We start from the raw sequence: 25030 nt of genomic DNA, 5'->3' as shown, positions 1-25030 counted from the left end.
ATGACGATGAGAAAATTTCGAGATAATACTTTGATCTTTTTATCCCGGAGGTCTACAACCTGACAATATTTATAGTGTTATCCATCGGGGCAGATTTATTAAAGTTAATCGGAAAACCAGAGTTTTATACATCCTGTTCAAAAGATCCAGGTAGTAAACAGATTTTTATAGCTATTTGAATGAGCATTCTCGAGTTCAATGCTCGATTTTATCGATTTAACGATCGATATACGCTCTTGTATTATCTATTTATTAACTTTATAATTGCTAATAAAAAACGTATATTCGTAGATTTCCAGAGATGGCATCGAGTTAAATATGTACTTATTAGGGAATGGGTTCTTCAATATATATCGAAATTTGAAAATTTAAATTAACTTAAAAGTTTGTTGAGTTTCGAAAATTTGTAAAAATAATTTACGAATCCTAGTTCATTTCAATATCACATTCATGGGTTTCGAATACCGTTAATTCTAAAAAAAAATAATGCTTCGATGACTATTCTATTCAGTTTATTTTATATTGATATACTAAATTGATTTGCAACTTTCGAAAAGGTAAATTTATATTAATATGAATCGAATTTTTCACAAGTAGTTTCGTTATCAATAATATTCCCTTGAGAATATACTTTTTAAAAATACATAAGTGATTATTATTTAAATAGAATTATCCACAAGGATAATATAAATAATTTTAAAGGTATCAGAAAAATTGATAATAGTATTTCTAATAAAACATTCATAAAAGCTTCAAATCTCTCTCTTTATAAGTATACTTACAATAATCCAATCAGACAAAGTTTGAATCAACGAGGTACTTGATTCCATCGCTATTGATTGTATACAAGAAAATGGAGTTTGATTTAAGCTTCGGGAAACGAAAGAACCAGAGGAAAGTTCGTATTCCTTTTTGTATATATTTTTCGTTCGCGGTAAATCTTCACAGTATATCCAACGTAACATAATGCGTTCAGTCACGAACATAGCATCAAACCGTTCCGTAAAAATAACGTTCTGTTTCTAATAAATTCGAAGGATCGTCGATCTCTCGAGTTGAATAAACGCGATCGTGTCTGGATTATTGGTCCAAAACTGATTTATCATCGATATCCTGATCTAAAACATTTACTTTTCGAATAAATAATATTACAAATGCAAAATAAACCAGGGACAAGAAATCTCCACCATTTATACGTTGAACTTTTGTAAATATGGTTGTTTCATCATAAAGAAATACCAGAGAAAAATTCGTCATGGAAATATTAATGTTGAATAATCGCAAAGATTAATGCCAAAGAAAAATCCTCCTGTTTATTCTATCAATTATACACCGTTGAAAAATTTTGACAAATTAGTTTCTCTTAAAATTTTATAAAAGCGCAATTCTTACATTTATTACGCTTCATCATAAACGAGCTTTTTTATTAATTTTTTTTCTTTTTAGTGAAACTTTACCGATATAAAATATTTAAAAAAATACAAGAATCCCGTTTTCTTGCAATTCCCCTCTTTCATCATGGTGTTCCCAAGAAAAGATTAAATTTACCCGATGACTCGAGTGAAAAATATTTAATCCTGTACCAAGAAAATAATACGCGGGCCGGCTGTATAATTTCCAATGAACGCCAGATAAATCAGCGAGACTGATCGTATTTTTCGCATTATTAGAGCTCGTATATTCACGTGTGTACTTACATAAGTGTTGGGCATGCATCCGCGCGCTATATGCATCGGAGAGTGATGTATGATGGGAGTAATATATTTGCGTAGCGTGGGGATGTATTAGGCGCGATGTCGATATATTCGCGAGCGATGCATAAATCTTCGTGGAAGATGGTGCTCCGCCGCACTTGGAAAACTATCGGGCCTAGGCTTAAATCGTGGCGTCAAAAAGTTTCGTCCAAAGGAATTTCGCGCAACGTTGAAAGCCCGCAGCTGCACGTACTCCGCTGCGAGCAATGCATCTCAATTATGGTATTCTCTATACATCTCATACGCGATTCAGCGCGCGCGTATAATAATATCTAATACCTTATCAACATGGGTATCAAGGAATCAAAGCTGTCATACATACTGTTGGCTATGCACGAAGCAAACTCCGCGTTTTGTGAAAATGAGAGAGTTCATATTTTATCGTTATTAATGTGATAAATTTATAATAAATTTTTTTTGAGGAATATTATAACCGATATATTATATGTAGTTTGAAATTAATTATTGGGATGTTTATGAACGATCACGTGCATATATTTAACGTCTAATAACTTGTATTGGTAGATATAATACGTTACGTGAATTTATTTATCGTCTATCTCTTTTTATATCTCGTCATTTTTAAAGTGTACATTAAAATGCTTTTCAGAATTATTAAATTTTAATAAAACGGTACTTTTATAATTATATATTTCATCAATTAAGTTGAGTTAAGTTATTTGTCAAAAGTAATAGATTTTTAATCTAAATTTCTTCTGAAGATGCATACAGTATTGATGCTTTTCAGAATTATTAAATTTTAATAAAACGGTACTTTTATAATTATATATTTCATCAATTAAGTTGAGTTAAGTTATTTGTCAAAAGTAATAGATTTTTAATCTAAATTTCTTCTGAAGATGCATACAGTATTGATAAAATTTTCACAATATGTAATAAATTTGATACGTTCGATCATATCTACTAATTCTAGAGAATCTATTTCTCATCTATCATTACATCCAGAGTACTGGATCTCTCGAAGGAAAAGTTTCGATTTAATTCGTCAAACATCTCACATCTTCAAGCCACCATATCCCATTGACATTTATATTTAATCCACGAAATTACGTATTGGATATCGTCTGCGCTTTTCAAAACGCCAATACGCACGAGCACCGTCGCAGTGAGTGATATACGATACCGGTAATGCATTCCAACAATGTGACGGTCGCGTCATATCGTGCAACAGGGGGACGATGGTGGACGATGCATAAGTTAGTGGAGAAGTTGGTACGAGATTTAGGGAACTGGCCGTATGGGATTAAAACGGAACCGCATTCCGTAACGACGATCTAACCCTTGTGCTCGAACCGATACGGCGAAAGTAATTTCGACATTCCAAATAATGTATGGCGTCGATACCACTTCTCCGCGTAGAATCGATCGATGAATCGAACGTGGGGCAATAAGTTCGTGGACATATTACAAGTTATATGCATGGTTATGTATAATAGTTGACGAAGGTATTCGAACTATTATGTTGCAGGAAAATTCAAACCTAATTTGGAAATTGTTTTAAATTTCAGCGAAGATTGGTTTATGGAATAATGAGAGTATTATATAAATATAAGATGCTCGGAAAGAAGATTAAATTAAACTAGATCGGAAAGAGTAACACGAAACAAGAGAGTTTTAAATGAAGCCTTCGAGATATATAACGTTAATATTATCGTTATAAATAATATCTTTCCAGAAGCAAACACATCTATCGCATAATTTATCTTAAAATTCGAGCAAACTCTATTAAAATTAGGAGAACTTTAAACCGCTGTAATTCCGAAGATAATGATTCCCGGTCGATGAATCGAAGATCATTAGAAGCGCGGAACCTTCCCCTTTAAAACGCTTTTTGATTCATCACGATACGACTTCCGGTTCCCGAGATATCGTCGTGTGAAGAGAAGGGTAATTTTTAATCGTTTATTATCTCCTTCCTTGTCGCTTACTCGGACCTCTCGCTCGCGCCTCCTCTCACTGACCTATCCCAAACTCCAGACAAGCGACAGACGCATTTCCTGGAAAAAATGTAGGTCAGTGGGTCATTCGCAATATACGAAACTTTGAATCGTTATATCTCGACAACCGATCGAGATATCGGAATAAAACTAAAAGGAATTTCGACGACACGATTTTCTCTGCACAATGAACGAGTTTAAATGATAAAATTTTTTGTTTCTTCTCACGTTTCTTCCACGCGAAAAATTTAAAATCCAAGCGTATACGTATAATAAAAACGTAATAAAATTACTGATATTTTTCAATTTGTACACTACGCGTGTAATCTCGTGTCTCATAGTAATTACAATACAAGTCTAACATATTTTTATTTTAATAGCAGCTCGCTATTGTTTTCCGTTGACCTAAAAATTTGCCAAGGAAATTGCCGATTATGCCTGCATTTATCCCCGATGACGAAGATTGTTAAATAATCACGTTCTACTATTTACAATATTCAGAATATTTTGACTATCATGATTCGAAGTTATATTGATTTCGGATATGTTCACGGAAGCAAATAATTGATAATTTCGGAATTTGGGATGTGATAATAAGATTAAATCGGTGGAAATAGGATTATATCTCTAATATCGTAATTGACTGATCTATCATATTTCGCCTTAATAACGTTTAGTACTTTTTTTTTTATTAATTAAACACAAGAGTAAGCGTATCATCTTTTCATATTCCTATGTGAATATCTTTACACCAATTAAAACCTTTCAACTACACTGAACGTTACACTGACAACAAATCATTTTAAATCACACAAAATTTCGAAAAATTCCTCCATCCTTAAATTTTTCCAGAAAGAGAATATATCCTCTCACGGATTAAAGCAAAACGGTTATAGCATCTCGATTCGAATCATAGCTAATAATTATACGAAGCACGGATGACGACCGATACGAGAGATGGGATCTAACCATCCAATCGGGCAGGCATTTCGAAACTCGATATTATTCTCTCGATATAGGCGATCTTCGTTTATTATCGAGAATGATTCGAGAGGCATTTCGATTCGGTGAATGATCGGTGAGACGATAAATGTCAAATGTTGAATGAGTTTTAGCCACGATTTTTATGTGTTTCCTTACGTCGTCGGGTCGACAAAAGAAGCACGAAATAACCACCTTGCGAAATGAAAGCCTCTTCGCACTACGATTATGCTTTTTTTCTTGCCACGTCTCCGTCATTTATTACAGGCTGCACAAGTGTCAGATTCGTTTCGATCTTTTGTGCCGCAATCGTAAAGAGTTCTATGACACGGATACAAACGAGTCAAATCGCGTATTAATATCAAGGACATTTGAAGCTGTACACCATTCTTACGAACGATTGTTACGATGCTAACAATGAGGTTCTTTCGTGTTGCACGCGAGAGGATACTTACATAGCTTAAACACGAGCTAGACTTTTTTATTATTCCTATACGAGATGACGCGTTATTCCGTGTGCCACCACACATGTTTTGTTTCGTGTATATATGATTCCTAGGTATATGCAGAATCTCAAGAAAGCATATGACTTATTGGATTTAGATATTCTATATTCAATTTTAGTACATTCGAGAGAAACAGAGGGGTTTCTATACTTACATTTGATTTTTGAGTTCGTAAATTATATGAATATATAATTTTCGCATGTTATAAATAAACAATTCAGAATTATTCATTGTAAAAAAATTGTAGAAAAATTAAAATTTCACAAAAATAGATGTTTATGAAAAAAATATATTTTCGAGAATGTAATTAATCCCCTCTTCGATGGTTTGAAAAAGGGTGTTACAACGAGGCATCGATATAAAAGAGTTTAATGGATCTCTTAATGGGCAATCAAGTAACGATCTGAGCGGATAGTTTCTTTTATTGCCCTTATAGTAGGCGTTACTTTATTACATCCTCTTTATTTTATACCAATGCGTAATTTTGAAACGTCGTAACGTTTGACGAGCTTGTAGAAAACACGTCACGAGAGTTTAATTTCCTTCCTCCGCTTTTTCTCCCTTTTTATAATTCCAATTACAATTCCAAAGGAAAAATTGCCTTGCAATTATCCTCTGAAGAAATTCTTTAATCGTCAAATTGAAATTTCTTCACCACCATATAACCCAAAAACTATCTCTCGATTCCTAAAAACTATTACAATATCGTTTCTCGTGCCACTCCATGTCAAAGGGAAATATTATATCCGACATCAAACGCGAGGAGAAAGAAAGTCGGAAAACGAAACTCGCCGCGACGACAAAAGTATTTTTCCCATATTCGATAACGGGTCAATGATTGCGATCAATCGAAGACAAACGAGAGGACAGAGCTTTGTGGCGAACCGCATCAGTCATACTCGCGATTCTCATCCCTCATTACGATGCCCCCCCCTCATCTTGTAATACAAGCTCTCTCCGACCACGAGTGATCGGCCAGAGGGGAAGGGGTGGATGGAACGCTCGTAATCCTGAAACGAGACTTCTCGAGGTTTCGCCGTGGGTTATCGTGACGCGATGCCTCGAAGCGGAAGAGATACACGACAACACCGGTCGACCCCCAAAGACCTTGAGAGAGGAATGTCCGACTAAATGACATCTTGAGTGCTCAGCTTTTAACCCGTTGCACCGCCATTCCGCCCCAACCACGACCTTCCTTTTACTCTCTGGATAGATACTCTGGACACGGTTACGTGACGATAGCGTCGACCAACTTCCGACGATGAACTTCCGATTCGTGTATCTCGGCTCGCCATCCCGCGCCCGTAAATTTCGTATAAACTTCTCCCCTCTCTGAATTTGTAGGCAACATCGCTGCGCAGAGATTATTCGATGATGTTTGCGTATCGATTCGACACGTTCAACGCTTCGCGCGCAATTTTATCGACGATGAGGATCTCGCTCGTGCATGTAAGAATCCGTTCGATAAGTATTTTTATTATACGTGACGGTTTTATTTAAATAAATAATTCCTTTTTAGATAATTGGCTGCTTATATTGGCGGAACGAGCGGAATTCGAATTTCGCGTATGTTATGTTACGTATTACGAATCGGAATTCGTAGAGCAGTTAATTTGCATTGTGACACAGAGATTAATTAAGGTAACGTGTCATTAAATATCCGGGTATCGCGTCATTAATTATTAGAGCAAAGTAAAGAGCGGTTGATGAAAATTAAATTTCCCGCTAAATTCATCAGGTCCCTCCTCTTCAAAAGGGATTACCGCCCCTCCGAAAAAAGGGCTCGACACAATAGTGGACGCTTATTAAAAATTTAATATTATACAACAAATCCACCGACCTATTTCTTCGCTATTCCTTCCAAGGATCTCGTGGATCTCGCGCAATATCTCGAGCAAATATCTAAGCAGGTATTCGACTACAAAAAAAAAGAAGAAGAAGGAGAAGAAGAGGAAGAAAAAGGGTCCGACGAGGGGAAAGGGCGGTAATCCGGTGGAAATTAACCTTAAATCATTCCTACCCCTCCTTAATCCCGAACGAATGGAGTGTCTCGTGAAAAGGTCAATCGGACCCGATCGAGGGATCGTAATATCTTTTCCTGATATCTATAGAGGAAGCTACCAGTCACGGGTGTCGACGTTTGACTTTTTCCTCCGTGGAGGTGGGCAAAGGTCACCGGGATCGATTTCTCTTCCCTTTGAAACGGTCAAATCGTATGGGGGTACGCGTCCGATTCTCCTCCTCGAACGTTTCCTTCGCTGTTCCGCAGGGATAATGGATGTTTACTCATCATGGCACAGCGGCGCGCCTCCACCCTCTTTGAAACGAATGTCACCGTTTTCTTAGAACAGAGGAAAAGTGGGAAACGATTTCCACTTGGGGGTAAAAAGGAGTGACGGAGTTTCGGCGAATCTTGTGTAATTACCAGTCAACGAACTGTAACTGATCGCGCTAAAATAATTAAGGAACGTGATTTAAAACTTGGGATCATGAAAGAAACATTTTTGCACAATGGCTGTTTGATGGATCCTTGTATTACTTTCTCTTACGTAAGCTTGGATTCGAAGGCTAAGCACGTGGAAGTGCAAGAGTGAGAAAGAATAATAAATGAAAGAATCGGTAGAAATAAATAGGAGATTCTTGGAAGAATTTATCGAAAGATTCTATTCTAAGGGAAGAGATATGTTAAAGTTTCAACAATTATTATTCGAAAACGGTATTTTTAAAAAATTTTCTATGCCCGATCGCACTTTCCAACATAAATATTCTGTTCGAAATAATAGGCGGCGTAAGATCTATTTTATACCGATCGATAAATCCTTTGTAGTGATAAAAAAAAATATGGCTCCAATCGGTCTACCATTAAATAACGATATTTACGATCAAATGTTCCACGACAATAAAGATTAAAACAATCGAAAATAGGTATTTCAGGAGAAGGTCTTTATCTCGATAAAATTTCAAAAGGCAAAATACAAAGCCTCACGCTATTTTATGCGCTGTGGATATATGTATAATCTATAAATCCCACGTGTTTAATGAATTTTTCGTTAATATCAGCGATTCAATCTACAAATGGTGCGTCGCCTGTTTTGTCGTGCTCGCAATTCCAATTTATAACTCGCAGGGCACTTTGATGTATCGCGTTGGTTATTTGTATTGCGTTATTCAATGTTTGGTCAAATACACTCGTGATCAGCCATTCAACATCCCTTCCATTATGTTACAGTTATCGTTATAATCGGTGAAACTTGGCGTCAAGCCGATCACAATTCCGATCGTTTAACGATCGTTTAATAACGTAAGTGTATCATCTATCATTGCGAGTGAATCACTTAAAATTTCTTTTCTTTTTTTCTTTTCTAGTATGCAAAAATAAAATATCCAATCATGGAAAGAAAAATTTAAATTTCATAACGTTTAAATTTTACGCAATTTGTAATAATTTCGCTTAATATATTATCACTCTAATTTGAGAATTACTTAAGAGAAGCGATCAATTTGATATTTGAACAACACATGAAATATCCTAACAAGAAATCCGAAATCTTCGTATATAATCTTATTTCAATGATCAATGAGCTTAAAATCCCATTTACATATCGCGTTATTCCACGAACTTGCCCATAAAACAACGAAATACCCTTTCACTGACGGGAATCAACTTTTTCATACCAACGGGCAGTGGCACAATAACATCAAGACCGTGCAAAGATTTTTCTATACGCGGTGCAACATTTGTCAACGTCCTAATAATATTTTCAAATTTTCGCGGCCCCTAATTCGACTCCCTCCTCCCGGTCATCGAGCAGAGCTGCTGCCGTTTTCACCCGTGACAAATGCCCGTGCAATTCCAAACTAACAAAGCGTCACACGTAATAAACATTACGCCCGAGTTTCGCTCCTCCGCGAAAAATTTCCGAGGGAAAGAAAAAGAGAGGGGGGGAAGGGGGCGCGAGAGAATTACAAGAAATAAAGCATGCTGGCGCCGCGATACGCCGCGCAATCAGGCCGGCATTAAATCCGCCCTCGTTCTTTTACCATTTTGCGCTCGGTGACCAGGGGGACATAGGTGGCAAAGGAAAGAGGAGGGTCGATTTTATGCGGGCGGCGAATTTGCAAACCCTGTTCGGTGTTGCCTCGAAACCGACACTGTTCAACGTCGATGATAATTTATTATTACGGCCGGTGTAATCACGTTTTACAATTTGCCACCCTTCCCCGAAAACTGTGCGCAATCCTCGTCTCTCCCGTGGTGGTTCGCTTCTCTCCCACCCAGAGGTCTCCACCGCCGCGTGCTAACCTCAACCGAGAGCCAACATGGCGGTCGCACAAAACGCGCGAACCCTTTAATTATGCTTTTATCTGATGCATGGTATAATGATGTTGCAAGAGCATCGAATATATAATTGGCGAAATCGGTGGATGGATAGAGGCAGTGGAAGGATGTAGTGGAAGGATGAGCGATCGAGGGATTAAATAAGAAAAGGCTGGATGGTGATAATGGCGCGAAATACAAGGGGTGATTTAGATCGTGGATCGAGATTATCGGTATTGAGAGGAGGCTGGGATGAATACGTTCTGAATGGATTTACCGTGTACCTTGAGGTGAGTGCGAAGAGAGATTACGTTACGTTAAGAGAGATCTCGTTCATGCATCTTATCCTGGAATTAAATCTGTTCGGCGCCCCTCTTCTCAGTTGGTTTGCCGATACCATACGATTACCGTCAATTTTGGATCTTTTTGTGGAATAATACGTTTGCATTTACCGATTAATTCTCGTTCTAAAATTACTATGTATTTTTTTCAATTTATTTATCGATTTTGAACATATATGAATACTACAGGAGTTACGAACTTGGTTTGATGAAGTTTATCGAAGAATCATTTAAGAGAAACGGTATATTTTCTTGTATAATAAAAGGGAAAAGATTTACGAATTCTTCCCTTCTACAAATATATACATACAAACTATTTTAATAGAGAAAAAGGAGAACACTGTCGATGTGAGATAATTTTAAAAAACTCCTCATCGCTTCCACGTAACACGATGTGTATCAATTCTCACTTAAAATTCCAAATGGGATATTTTGTCCCATCGAGTTTGGCGCGAATGCCCAAACTTTCGTGCATCAAACTGATCCCGGGAAAAATTTAGTATAAACATGGAATTTCAGCGAATCCATCCATTTAATATTCCACTCGTAAAAATCTCTGTGGATGCCTCCTTGCTTTTTAAACGGGGCGGCCAGTTGTGTAGATTGCAATCTGGCGGGAAGGAATCCTCGTGAAATTATACTCGTGTGTTGCGTCACGCTTACATAACGAGAGGAACGATTTTACTACTGCCGCTTTTTAATAACCAGTTGCGTCCTCTTCTTTCCAAACTCATTTCTCCGCTGGTTTATTTCCCCTCGTTCCGAGTTTTGCGCCTCCACATCACAGGTGTAAGTCATGTGTTGCACTATCACGCAACGACCTGGTCAAAGTTTTCTTAAGTGTCCTCTGATTTTTTTTTGAAAGACGATCTTTTTGTGTCTGAAGATACTTTGGCGATATGATTGCTTATCGAGTTTTTATTTTAGAAAAGTACGATTCACGTTCAAAAGTTTGGAATTATTTTTTCATTTCTTATGAATGAATTAAATTTTTTGTTCTTTATTTTGAAGCAATCATTTTGGATGATTCGTATATTGTTTATCCGAAGGAAAGATCGGCCAAGATCATTGATCAATTTTCAAGGATCATTTTATTATTAATATAATCATAAAGTAATATTTTCATGCATACATAGTGGCTGTCTAAACGCAATTGGCATATTCATCAAATGTCAACATTCTGCCGGCTGAGCACGTAGTTGTACGTGATTCCTCAATCACTCGAACCTTCATTGAATACGAATCGAGCTTTTTTTTCTTGTTGAACAATATTGGCCAAATATAAATAATACAGAGTTATTACTCTAAATCAATCCAAATTATGTTTTATTAATACATCATTTTCTTTTTCTATTTTTATAAGGAAACAGACACGAAACAGGAGATAACACGACCAATTACAATACATTTTTATGAATGATAATCGAATAAATTACCACAGCCATTTAATATTACATTCGATTCAATCGTTTTAACTCCTACTCAGCGACGAAAGAAAAAGAAAAGGAAGAAACATATTCTCTTCTTCATTCGTACGAAGAAATTATAAGTTCGATACATTTCTGAACCCATAAAAGTTTGCATCTTTAAAGTCATTAATATCAATGCGTTGTCATTCATTTGAAAGATTGGATACAGGCAGATGCCGGAAGCAACGATGTTCGCCAAGGCATCGCGTTATATATATAGGCGACGTACTAATTCTCCCCACGGCTCTTTGAATCCTTCGTTTCAAAAGAAACATCTTCTTTTCCCCTTTCCCTTCCCTTGATCTGTGTTTTCTGAGCGCGGTAACGAGGACAAGTCGTTCCTCGTTAAGGGGAAAGCCTCGAGAGGGAGAAGCAACCGGTGAACTCCTCCTATCCGCGGCAAATCCTCGGCGAGAGGTTCCTCTCCTCTTCTCTCCTACTCACCCTTCCTCCCACTCTCCGTTTCCACTCCCGCTTTTTTCTCGACAGCCTTCCTCTACTCCTTATTATGTTGATCCATCGGATGTTCTCTACTTTACAAGTATATTGCGACCTCTTCCGGGGGGAAACATCCTCGTTCGATCCATTCTTTCATTATGAACGTATACGTCTTCGATAAGATACCACCGACTTGTCTGCTCATTTCAATACGAAAGCCTGAACGATGCGATGTGAAGGCAACCGCCCGATAATACGACTACACGCGTGTCAACCGTGATCTAATATTCTTGAAATTTTTCTACGATACCTTTGGCTCGTTCTATTTCATAAGAATAATTCGAATAATAATATTTTGAAAGAGTGAATACTATTTATCGTTCGATAATTAATTCGTTTATTCACGGATATGAACAAAATATCTTGTTTTTTTGATTTTCAAACTGCAATTGAAATAAGGTATTGTGTAAAAAAATGAGTTTAATTTATTTCACAAGTTGGACTTGGATTAAAATTGATCGATGTGATTATGTTGCGATACGATTGAAATGTTATGAAATTCTCAAGAATTTACGACGAGGTTTCAGTTTCTTCGGGGGCGTAAGCGACGTATTAAAATTAATACTCGCCACAGAAGCGAACAAGGAAGGCGAAGAAATTTATCCCCGTGGTTGGCGATTCATCGTTCCCCTCCACCTTTAATTAAACCACCGGGTGCACACGCGGAATTCGAACAGTTCCGCAAATAATTTTTCCAACTCGTTCGTCCCTACGGCTGCGACGACAAATTTACGACTCTAACACGAATCCCGGTCTCGCGAAGAAGCTTCTGTTGCGCGAATGGCTCGAATTTATCGAAGCGTTATACACGCTCGGTTACGCGAATTCGCAGCTTGGATCTAGGTGCACTCGTTCGATAAAAATGATATAATTTCCACCATCTAACTCGCATCGATGTATCAGAATATTTGTTGCTGCGTGTGAATTACATTGCACGAGTTGTACTCGTGAAAGATGACTTTGAGCGCGAAAATTGAAGCTTTGAATATTTGGGGGAGGGAAAAAAAGATTGCTTTTATGTAAATGATTTCTTGAAAATCATTTCCAATGGATTTCCTATCCTTCTTTTCTTAATGTGCTAAAAAAGAAACCAAATGGAGGAGATAACGATTTGAGTCCGACTCAAGGAAATTCAATCGAAGTAGATGCTCGGTAGAGATTTAACAAATTAAATTAAAAAAATATGAAAAATGTGTGCACCAAAAAATCTGCATTGTAATCCGAATATGATTCCATAGAAAAAGTTTTAATCTGAAAAATAGCTCTCGTCTCTGACCATCTCGTAAACTTTGTGATTTATCGATCGATTCCATTAAAAGCAGACCGAGTTTCCTTAACGATTCCTGCAAATGTTTCTCATTTCGACGTTTTCAATCTCTTCTTCCTTTTTTTTTCTCCCTCCATCCACCGTTTGCACGGTGGCAAGCGAGAAAAGAAGAATGGGCCCTTTGTCATTTTTGTTTCTTGGACCGTCATCTGCATAATACGTGGCCTGTCCACGGGTTCCCATGAACAGTGGTGCAGGTGCATAATGAAGATGCGAACAGGTTCGCGCGAACGGCCGTGATATTCGTATCACGCCCCTCTTGTCCATTATCGTTGCTCGAACACGTTTTTCAAGCAGCGATTCTTGCCACTCCTCTTATTTTCCTGCCAGATATCTTGCCGCGCGTTTCATCTTCGCCGAAGAAACGAAAAACGAAGAAAGATTAACGAGAATCGCCTTTGGATAACTTTGAAACCGTTATCGCGGATAAATATTTCGATATTGATCGATATAGTTGAGTTTTAATGAGAATAAAAGTTTCATTAGAGATTGAAATTCAATGTATCTGGAAATTTATCCGAGAATTTTGACTGAATTTTTCAACAAAGACATATTCATGCAAAATGAAACGAAGAATTAAGTTTTTATATATATTCTAATGCAATCTATGTGGAATTGTTAATCTTTTAGATATATTATAAATCACAATATAGTCGAAGCACAATAATAAATTGTACCAATGTTATAAATAGAAAATGTTTCCTTCTATTTTCGCATCGCGAAATTATACGCTAAATTTACCCTCCCTTCTCCCAAGATTTTTTTCCTCTCTGAAAACTTCTGATTCTCCGTAGAGCCGTTAGCGGATAAAAAAAAACAAAATTGGACGAAAGAATGAAACAGAGTCTTGGAGGAAAGAAAAACAAAGAAATCGAGAATGAATGAAAAAGAAAAAGAAAAAAAGAGAGAAGAAAAGAGATTATAAATAAGAGCGAGTGCGATGAAAGATGAAAAGGACAGAGGAGAAGTCGAGAGGGAATGGACAAAATCTTTTGCTTTCCGGATGGAAACTCGTTATTCTGCACGGTAATCGTAATAACTATTCTCTCCTTCTCAGTTCCCGGCCAAGAGCACCATCCACTTTCGCGTAAACACTGACATAAATTTCCACACGGTCCTCCTTCACCCCCTTTTACATTATACGTCCTGGCCATCCTGAACCACCGTTAACTGTTACGGACTATCTAGTACTTCTCGCTCTCCCCTTAACCGGATGGCTACCCCTCCTATTCGACCGGAACAAACTCACGGCCGACGGTTTTCCATTTGTCCTGATCGATTTTGACAATAGTGGCTGCACCTCCGTTAAGTGCTTAATACGTATAACGCGCTTATAGCCGAATCGGGAGAATTGTTTTGCAATTTAAAACTATAGAAGGCAATTGGGGAAAGAATTCTTCCGGTACGAGGTTTCTTTTATTCGTGAAAAGAGGAAAAACAGAAAAACACGTTATTTAGCACGATCGCATCTTGGTGGAAATTTAGTTTGTACTCATTTGAGAAATTTTTCTCTGGTGAAACATGATCTTTGAAATTTTTCTTATATATTTTATCAAAGATCTTGTTCGATGGCAAGTATATTTTTAATTATGAAAATATAAATTGTTTTAAAAATTAATTAATATTGGAAAAATTCGACAGAGAGATGTTTAATACGAGTGTTGGATCAAAGATCAAAACACAACTGAAAAAGAATTGTGGACGCGATGGTTAATGATAAAAAATGGAAATAATAAAGCGATCATGGACGAGGAAATGGTGTGACTGACAGGCTTCATAGTTTATTCGACAAGTAGGAGGCCACGGGAAACCTACATCGTATCTAACTTGTGCTTCGGGTTAACAGCCTGGGTATTCGACGGTGTACTATGATGTATGACGTGGTGTCAGGTTCCAATCCTCTGGGAATGCCATGAAAGCGGGTTCTGTGCTCGATGTAAAATATCGTTGATCCGGCACGCGGTCTGGGCTAGTACCAGACACACTCTGACCAGTTCACAAGCCGCCAGGTTCTGAATGGCAGCCGCCGATTACCAGCGCATCCGAGTCTTTCGAATCCGCATTCAAGTGGCTTTATCCCGGATAATCTGAAACATGGATGCGTTTAACGACTTTTTAATGCTTTTCCACTGATTCGAAACGCTATACGGATTGTTTGTGTAAGGATCGTTTATGCTTCGGCAGTTTGGGAAAAAATGCGCCGGGAGGAAAAAAACTTCGTGTGTGGGATTGCTCAAAGATTAAAAAATATCGTAGGATTTGTATTATTGAGATATTTTTGCTCGAAATTGGAATATGTTATGTAAAATTAATAATGGACAGGATGATTTTGATAATTCGTGTGTGGTAAAGATAGTTGAAAGTATTGAGATTTTGATTAAAGAATAAATAAATCAAAAATTGGGAGAAATTTATTCAGTAATATTTATGCTAAATAGTAACATTTCAAGTTACGAATGTAGATGTTCTAAAATTTTCGATATAATACAAATTTGTAGAAGCAAATGTAAAATTATTTAGGTAAAGTATTATCTATTAATTTTTCAAGATATTATAAGATTGTATTATGAATTATGTCTATATATGACTTGTAAAGTGAAAAATTTTCAGATCTACGCCTATATCCTTTTTTATTATTCGTACGATGATTAAAACGAATAAATACGAAAAACAGATTGCTTCAGAATATTTTATATTACGTTATAAATCACGATTCTTAATTGTAATCTTTGAATTTTCATAATAAAGAAATATTTATGGTTGGATGTATTTATGACAATTTGAAGAAGATATTTGTCACGATTTTATGGCTTGGTGCCACCTAAATAATGCATATTCATAAGATATTAAGTTCGAGAGTTGGAGAACAGGAAATGGGAAGGTCTTCGGAATATCTTCTATTTTTCATTAGTGACGTTTACCTCCATGTATCATGTAGCGATTAGCTGTTCTATTAACAAAATAATGAATATAATTACGTGGGATATTTCATCAGAATTCTCTTAGCTTTGCCAAGAGTTTTTGCTTTTTGAGAAAATATATTTTTTGGAATTAAATTTTTTAATTTAATTCATTTCTAATTTTGGCTTATTGCAGTTATATTTTTTTTAAAATTTATTAATTTCATATCATTAAATTTTCAACGAATTATACTTGTAATTCATCTTTCGTTTCAATTTGCATTTTTTCATTTTTTATTTTCATTCCATATTTACTATAGTGATTTTTTACATTCTTTTTTTTTTTTTTTTATAAAAAAGTAAGTAAATAGTATGCTATTTCAACAGTGATATTAATCTTTGAATATCATACTGCAATAGAACATGCAGTATGATTAATGTGTATCGTATATTCCACCAGTTTAAGCCAAGGATTAAAATTTTGTACTAAAGCCAATGAATTCTACATAATGAATAATCATTGTCAATCACTATAGTATAACTGAACTGACTCAGTTTTGTAAGATTAATGAGTTCGTATATATATATATTCGGAGTCAACGTCGAGATTGGCATCGTTTCTGTAACATGTACATTTCTATGTTTATAAACCAATGATATGGACATTTTGCATTCCCATCGAATAAGGGATTAAATACGATCTGGTGAAACATCGATGAGGCTGACTTGCATGTTTTATGTATGGCATACATAAAACATGGTTTGACTAACGTGATGTTAAATTTTGATCATAGATTTTATAAATTTCACGTAAATCAAAGAAATGAATTATTTGAATGTAAGTTTCTTTGATAATAATTTGATAATAATTCTGTTATTGCTTTTTCAGAATAATTTCGACGATATTTTATATATATAAAAATTATCTATTTTAGTCAAGATATGTAACGAATAAAAGTATAACGAATAGAGAATTAGAAACTTTCTCTTTTTTTTCTTTGGACTTTTTCTATCATACGTTTTTTATGGCAATTAGCAGTTAATGCAGTTAACGAAATTTATGAAACTTTCTAATCCTTGTGGTAAATTGATTTTTAACGCACATTATCTTGTTACTTGTAAATAATAAAATAAATTAATCCGTCACAGATTAATTTATCAGCAAATTGCTTGTAACATCCAAAAAATTGCTTTTAATTCTTAAATAACGGATTCAATCTTCGTTATAGGTCATTGTATTGCCAATTAATATCTTCGACAAATATTTTTTTTCAAAAATACCATCATCATCGAGGATTATTTGCTACAGAGTAATTTAGATTTTAAAGAAAAAATACAATTTTTTACGAATTATTTCTTTCTTATCATTAATTTTTACTCTCAGTAATTGTTTATTGGACCAAGAGAAGAAAGAAATTTCGCAATTGAAAGCGAACACCGAATTGAACTTGCGAATTAAAAAGAAGAAGAAAGAAAATGCATAGTATCGATATCTCGATATAGATAAATTATTACAGTTGACCCTGACACGTTGATTATCTCACGAGCATACGTCTCTGCTTACAATTCGTTCTCTCAGGCTTCGAGGCTTTTTAAAAAAATACATTAAACCCGATACCATGCTAGTCACGCGATTAGCTTTCATGAGATTTCGAAATTGTTCGATTTTTCTTCAAAATTAACGATGCATTCGATAGGATCGTTGAGATGTTAAAATCCACTGTTTTAGGGATCTAGTCGAATAAACTCATAAAAATTTGAACAATAATAAAAGTTAGGATAAAATTACAGGATATAAAATAATAAATTACGAACTTGGTTCCTATCTATAAAGTCATATATAATTAACACCTTCTCGTATGTTAAACCAATTATTGATAAAATTTTATAGATCATAAATTAAAAGTTATCTATAGTATAATTTTTTCTTATGTAACAGCGACAAATACTAATATCATTTCAAAGAATCATTAAGTATGTATTAAATTAAAACTAAAAATCTTCTACATTAATTTTCATCATGAAGGCTTAATTATACTATATAAATGATAAAAAAAATTGACATTTACTTGTTCTTCACATTTTTATTTATTTAAATCTATTTTTGATGAGAATAATGATTTAGACGATGATTCAAATATTTAAGTTTAGATAATGATTCAAAGGCCGTCTTATGCTATTAATTTTTTCCACTAATGGCCGCAATAATCATCAGCAAACATCACAAAAAAGTAAGAAAAAGATTTCTATGTAACATTCTTCATTTTATCAGCTAATACTCTTTATATGACAGTTCCAACTTAAAAGATTTTTTAATATAATATCATATTTACTAATAATAGAATACGTATACGAAAATGAATCAAATAGTACAGAATCTTCGTAAACGAAAGAGCAATAAAGAATCGATGAATCAAGAAAATGTTCCAACGATAGACATGAAGTCCCCGATTCGGGGTTCACCAATCATCGAGCACGGATTCCAATCTTGCAAATTTTCTGTACATTCTTTCCTATTATTTAATTTAAAATTAATATCTACTACAAATTCATCTACAAAGTTAACATTTACAATTACAGAAAAACTAATATCACAAGTAAATTTAACGAAATCACTACTACTATTACTACTACTGCTATAGTTAATATAGTGAAATTGTTTCATAATCAAGAATGAAAAATCTTGCTCCGTCAAAACGGTAAATGGTAGGAAAACAGATATACATACCTAGGCTGTTCTCAAACGTAGAAAGGGGATTTAGGAAAGGTACCTTCGCAGATACCTACTCGATGAGGATTAGGAAGTGATTTGCAGGCGATTCCCGATAGCGACGGAAACACGAAAGCCAGAATTTATCGTGATCGCAGAGAGTTCTCGTAGTCATGAAGTTTCGAGGAGTGTTATCTCGCGCGTGCACCACCTATGCACGAACTATCAGTTTTCATGAACATGTTTATGACGTAAATAAGCGTTCTACCCTTTCAATCCCTCCAATCTTCCGATCGAAACATATGTTCCGTGGTGCTCATTAACCTCGTTTCTTGGCTTGACCGTGTTTAAATCTGTAAACTGGATATTTAAAGTTATCAATGTTGATGAAACGTGTTTTGGGTGTTGAACGTATTTCTTTTTGGACGAGTGTCTAATGACAACGCTTATCACGAAATTGCAGGGATCGAAAGTGCATTTATTTATGTGGATTTTATTTTGAAATTGGAAATTTTAAAGTTTGCCTAGGATTTATAACAATGTATTTCAATTTTTCTATAATTTAAAATTTTTTATGCAAACAATTTATTCAACGATTCATCGGTCAATTACTTAATTTACTTTAATTCTGCAGAAATAAAGGAATTTTTAGGAGCAAGAACGGTAAGAATTCTAAAAATGTCTCTAAACTAGATGTCGATGTAGGTATGTAGTCGTGTTTGGTGCTATATGTAGGAATTCGTGTAAGATGTATGTGGAGCTGAATCTTTTTACAGAGAAGTACTATGTGATAAATGAGTATTTTAGAAAGAGAGCGTTCCTTTATAGATTGTAGGTCGAGTCAAGTGTCTATCTGGTGAATTTAAGAACGAATTTTTGAAGAAATGAGAAGATTCTTACATTCGTTAATATTTCTTAACTGTATCCCCTGACGTATTAATTTAACCATTATTAATCTATTTTAATAGTTTTAAAAATTTTTATTTTAATTGGAAAATAGAAGTTTCGAAAATATTCTCAATACTTTTGATATTTTATTTATAATGTTCGATGATATATTATTAGAAAGCTATTTAGGAAAATCTTATTATTTATTCATATTGGATCCCAATATGTATTTCCAGAATGATTTATATTTAAAATATAATATGAAATCTATCAATTATAACATTGATTATTGGATAAGGGATTATTGGATGAAAGATTTATAATTAGTATATTAATCATTTGAAAATTTCTTCGATATTTTTATTACTTTAAGAATTTTTATTTTCTTTTTTTCTTTCTTAATAATAAAAATATGAATAACAATATGAAATCATACTCAATATGTGTTCAAAATATGTAAGATATCAACTTATGACAGTGCATTTATTGACTACAAGTAAACATGATATTTTTTTCTCATTATTTTATATAGGAATATAACTTCATGTTGTGTTTTTCTTTACGACATATTATTTCATAAATGAAACCAAGAGAATTATATATTTGAGTATTACATGTAATTTCTTATACAAGAGAATAGAAAATAAGTCAAGAATAAAATTTTTGAGAGAATTATAGTAAACTTTTTATAGACAAATTAAACATTCTCATTTCGTTCTTAATTAATCTGATGTTGTATCAATCAAAACAAATAAAATTCTCGATTTCTTATTACCACACATTATTGGTATAATAGAGCGGATAATTTGACTCGTTCAAGATTCAAAGCTATCCAATCCCGTAACATTCATGAATATTAACCAATTCGCACGATATCGCGAGACGAGGGAATTACGGTCGTCATCGACCCATAAAACCTACTAATTTCGCAAGCGGTTAAAGTCAAATAACCCGAGTGGCCCGCTCCGGATCTTATATAATGCGGTTCGATTTTTAAGAATCTTCTCTTCTCTTTCGGCATTCGTTCCTCCAATAAAAACGGAACCCGAAAATAATTTGAACGAAAACTATTTATCGCAGCAAGTTTTATTTAAAAAAAAAACGATGGAGACGAAGGTTACGATTCAGACAGGTGTCGTTCAATCGGCGCGAATCCATGCCAGCTTCGATCTCTCGAAGAAGTTGCATGCTTTGTACCGCGGCGATTATGACGACTCATTAGCTCTGCCTCTAAATCATAGTGATCTCGACGCGGCGTGCGTGGTTAAGAAAGCGAGAGGAAGAGGCGAGAAGAAGCTCGATTGTATAGAGGGAAAAGCAAAGGTGGATATAGCGCCGGCAATGACGAGGACAGACCGGTTTGCACGATGAGGACGGGTAGCGCGAGCGTGCCCGAAGTTAGCCGAGCGGCCACGAAGGAAGCCGAACCGGCTTGCGGTGGTCCTTCACGCTACTCAATGGTTTCAGTACCGAGCCGCCACGGGTCAGGACTCGACGTGGTTCTATCAAGCGAGGGGTTTGTCGTTCACTCGTGTTCGAGTACGATCACGGTGCTCCTGTGATTTATGAATTAAAATCGCGGCGGGACAACGTGATCTTGGTTTCTGCGTGCGCGCTGCCACGTTTCTCATCCGTCTCGATCGATCTATGATCCATCCAACGAGATCGATGGCAACGGATTGACGCGAATTGCAAAGGATACGTATATATTTTTTTAAATATGCGCAATTCGAGATAGTGTGAATACCACGTTCGACGATGTGATAGCATGGTGTCTCATTTGTGGACGACAGAGTACGTCAATGTATGGTGCGCGACAATCGGCAGAGAGATGAAAACGAGCACGTGTTTGCACTGCGATGGATCGAAAAAAAAAAAAACGAAATTAAACTCGACCTGTTTCGTTTGATCGGGCAAAAATAAAACACGGAAAGGGGGGTGGGGGGGCAGAGAAAAAAGGGAAGAAATGAAAATTAATAATAGACAAACAATTGAAAAACGATTGGCGCTCGAAACTCGTAAATCTTGCCCCAATTCCAACCATCGAGGCAGTTAATTAATAACGGCCGCGGATTTGATTCGTTGATTGATTAATATCGATATACAAGGGGATTTAATTACGCATAGATCCCGCTGGATGCGAATGTCCTTCCGTGTACGCGCCCCTGGAGTAGCGGTGCGAGTAACGAGCCGTGAGATAGGGGCAAACCGACGAGTTCATTCGGAGCTAGTGGTGCAGTAAACTAGACCCGTGTCCAGAACGTTACTTGTGGTTAAGCTCGATCCGTTTTGACCAATTCGAATTTTAAATTTCTAAGGGTGTCATCCCTCTCGTCGTGATAATGTTGCTTCCTCCGCGAGGATAAGCCTTCTACTTCGAAAAATATCGAATATCGCGATAAACATCTCCGAAGACAACAGTTCTGTGTTGAAAGTGAATGGCTTCGAGGAATCGCACGGTTCGCCAATCTGTCGAAAGAATCAATCCAATTTGATACCTGACGTGCTTTTGCGCTACACTGCCAATTTTCTATATGAATTTCATTCTCTTTCTTTCTATCTTTCTTTTTTTTTTCGTACTCTGGTGCACATCGATAGTGTATTTGTATTTGTTAAATTTTGAAGAACGTTGGAAAGTGTTGGAATCTCGTCGAATTTTTATCAAATAACAGTTCAACATTGGTGATATCTATATAATAATGGTATAGAAATTATCGTTTACACAGTGAATACTGCCTAATTATCCCGACTGCCATTGAAATCCGACCGCACATTTTTTTTCTACGCAAAATATTTTTAACAAAAACCCGCCAAAAACCTAGTCAAATCCTGCAACCGCACCGAAAGTTGAAAAGTTTTCCGCGGGAGGAATTGTCAACGTTCGAACACCTCTCGTTCATTTATCCTCCTACAAGTGGATTAATTGAGACTCCCTTGGAAGGTGATCTCCCCTGGATCGTAATTGGAACGAGTGCTCGGCCGAGGGTTACGAGATCAATTGATTCGTCGAGCTATCGGAGTACAGGACAGAGAGGGAAAGTCTTCGAGGGTCTGCAGAAGAGAAGAAGAAGAAGAAGAAGAGAAAGCTTTTGGTTTCGCTAGTGCGTGAATCGTCGATCGCGGGATTGAAATCTCTGATCGGGTGGCAAAAGTGGTGGCAAAACTGTCGAGGGCCGAGCCGAGCGAAGAGTCGAGGAGGACGAGAAAGGCGAGTCGAGAGGATGTCGACGACGGCGGCGCAATGCAGCAGCGGCGGCAACATCGGCAACAAGAAGGAGAACACCGGCTGCACCGGCGGCAGCAACAGCAGCTGCAATTAGTGCCGGTTCACGACGGTCGCGAGACTAGGTAACCGCTGAAAGGGCGGCGAGAGCGCGGGGGGGCGGCCAGGCCGAGGGTGTGTGTGTGCCAGGAGTGCGCGAAAGGGAGACAAAATGTGGTGGTGGAGGTGCCGGTGGAGTGTCGCGACTACGACCACGGTGTTCGTGTTGGGGATTGCAACGGTGTACTCGCAGCTCGAGATATCTGATCTGGATAAGCCAAGTGAGTCGTACACCCTTTATTTATTATTTATACTCGCTATAACGCGCAATCACGAGTAATGGGGGAGGGAGGGAGGGAGAGTTGCATGCCACTACTGTTTCCTCTCCCGAATTTTTTTCTCCTTTCGTAAGCGTGGGCTCGAGAAAGAGGATAACAGGTCGGCGGTTAATTCCTCTCGGTAGGATAGTTAATTTCCTCGGTGGGTGTCGTTTGAATTTCACCCTTTGTTTTTGTTCCTTTAATTTTGGGTAGAGCGTGGAGAAATTTTATTACACGGTGATGCCTTTGCCTTTGAGGACACGTGTGTGTTTTACGTGCGGTCTTAACGGCGGATGAAATTTCGCTTTGTCGAACGGATGATAATTACAGCGGCGGCTGTGCTATCTGAAATTTTTCGGGAACTTTTGATGATAGGGTGCGATGTTGTGCAGGGATCCTAGGGGAAAATAACACGAATAGGTTTAATTGCTTTTGGAAGATGGCTAATTAATGCTGCTGCTGTTTTTGAAATTTTTCCATTTTTTCTTTTTAATTAATTCGTAGAAAATCGTAGAGAGATTTTTGGTTATAAAAATTAATTAATTTATCAAGATTTAGATCGGTTGGTTTCCTGACGATTTTCTGGTGAATAAATGATATTATAAATTTACGTAGATAAATTTCAGATATTCTTGAATCAATAGGTCTAATATGGGATGACAAACAGAGGATTGCCATTTAATTTTATATTTTATATTTTCCTATTTGTAAAAGTCACGTATATCTTACATTGAAAACCATTTAGTGTATCAGAAATCTATTTGCACATTCAGAAAGAGAAAAATAAATATTTATATTCTTAATTAATGTACACCGCTATAAAAATTTCCTGAATGCAGTTTCGTAGAAATATGTATAAATTCTTGTGTTTCTTATGAAATTAAGAATATTTCTTAAAAATATCCGATAGGTTTATGCTTGTACTTCTTATAAGAATTCTTCTTCTTATAAGAAGATCTTGCAAGTAATCGTTTCCTGAATTTTACATATCGTGACTGTTGATCCAGGATCTTCTTGCGACAATATTTTCATGCACGTTTTCATGAATAATTATTTTCAGAGTGAGCTATTGTTCTTTTTATGCGGTGAAAGGATTATTCTTGGAAATCATCTTCAAATCATTTAATTTCGAAGATAAAAGCAAAGTTGTTTTTATAAAAATTGGAACGATACGATTAGAAATACAATATTCTTATTATAGTTAGATTTGTATGGATTTTATGAATCGTATTTTTTAATTTCTAAAGATAATTCTAAATTTGAACTTGAGCTTCTTCATGACATGATTAGAATGTCAAATTTCGAGATGTCAAAGATAGAATTAATAACAACACGTGGACGTATCTAACTATTTTCCGCGATCTTCACATGAATACAAATATTTTATTTAGATTTTAAAAACTCTAGGTATTTACAGGATATTAAAATAATTATACACATAGTAGTGAAAATGCACGGTCGTTTGGCGTGATTAAATTTAAATTTATACATCCATAATTATATATAAATAGAATATTGTATTTATATCTTCTTAATTTAAAAAAGCATAAAAGCATATTTCGATTTACATTCATTCATACTTAATAATATTTACACCGCTTAATAACTCAACGCGATCGTCAAAGTATCTTAATATCGAGCCGTAATTCAAAGCGTTAATATCACAGTGAATGGCTCCATTTCGAATTCTCTACCTTTCGTTGAAAGGAGGTGAGGCGCAACGTCGAATAAGAATTTCCAATAAAGCTGGATACTTCTGCCCGTCTCTCCATACCGTACGTAATGGAGTAGGCCCTCC

At 36.0% G+C, this 25030-nt stretch overlaps 1 protein-coding gene and 1 long non-coding RNA gene across 3 annotated transcripts in view; one reads left to right on the top strand and one right to left on the bottom strand.

Annotated features, from left to right (window-relative positions):
• Positions 1–14908: 14908 nt before the first annotated feature.
• Positions 14909–25030, bottom strand: part of LOC114577982 (uncharacterized) — a 93948-nt gene continuing 83826 nt past the window's right edge. Inside the window, exon 2 of the long non-coding RNA XR_003698513.2 lies at positions 14909–15239. This is a non-coding gene — a long non-coding RNA (uncharacterized LOC114577982). The remainder of the gene's footprint in view (positions 15240–25030) is intronic.
• Positions 19213–25030, top strand: part of LOC108001387 (hemicentin-2) — a 146437-nt gene continuing 140619 nt past the window's right edge. For both annotated transcript variants that reach the window (XM_062074569.1, XM_017062372.3), the window contains exon 1: positions 19213–23193. In XM_062074569.1, the coding sequence (XP_061930553.1) occupies positions 23085–23193 (109 nt within the window). In that variant the 5' untranslated portion in view covers positions 19213–23084. The remainder of the gene's footprint in view (positions 23194–25030) is intronic.

The sequence above is a fragment of the Apis cerana genome, linkage group LG5 (genome assembly GCF_029169275.1).
Source record: "Apis cerana isolate GH-2021 linkage group LG5, AcerK_1.0, whole genome shotgun sequence".
In the NCBI taxonomy this organism is placed as follows: domain Eukaryota; kingdom Metazoa; phylum Arthropoda; class Insecta; order Hymenoptera; family Apidae; genus Apis; species Apis cerana.
This window is presented reverse-complemented; position numbering and strand designations above follow the sequence as displayed.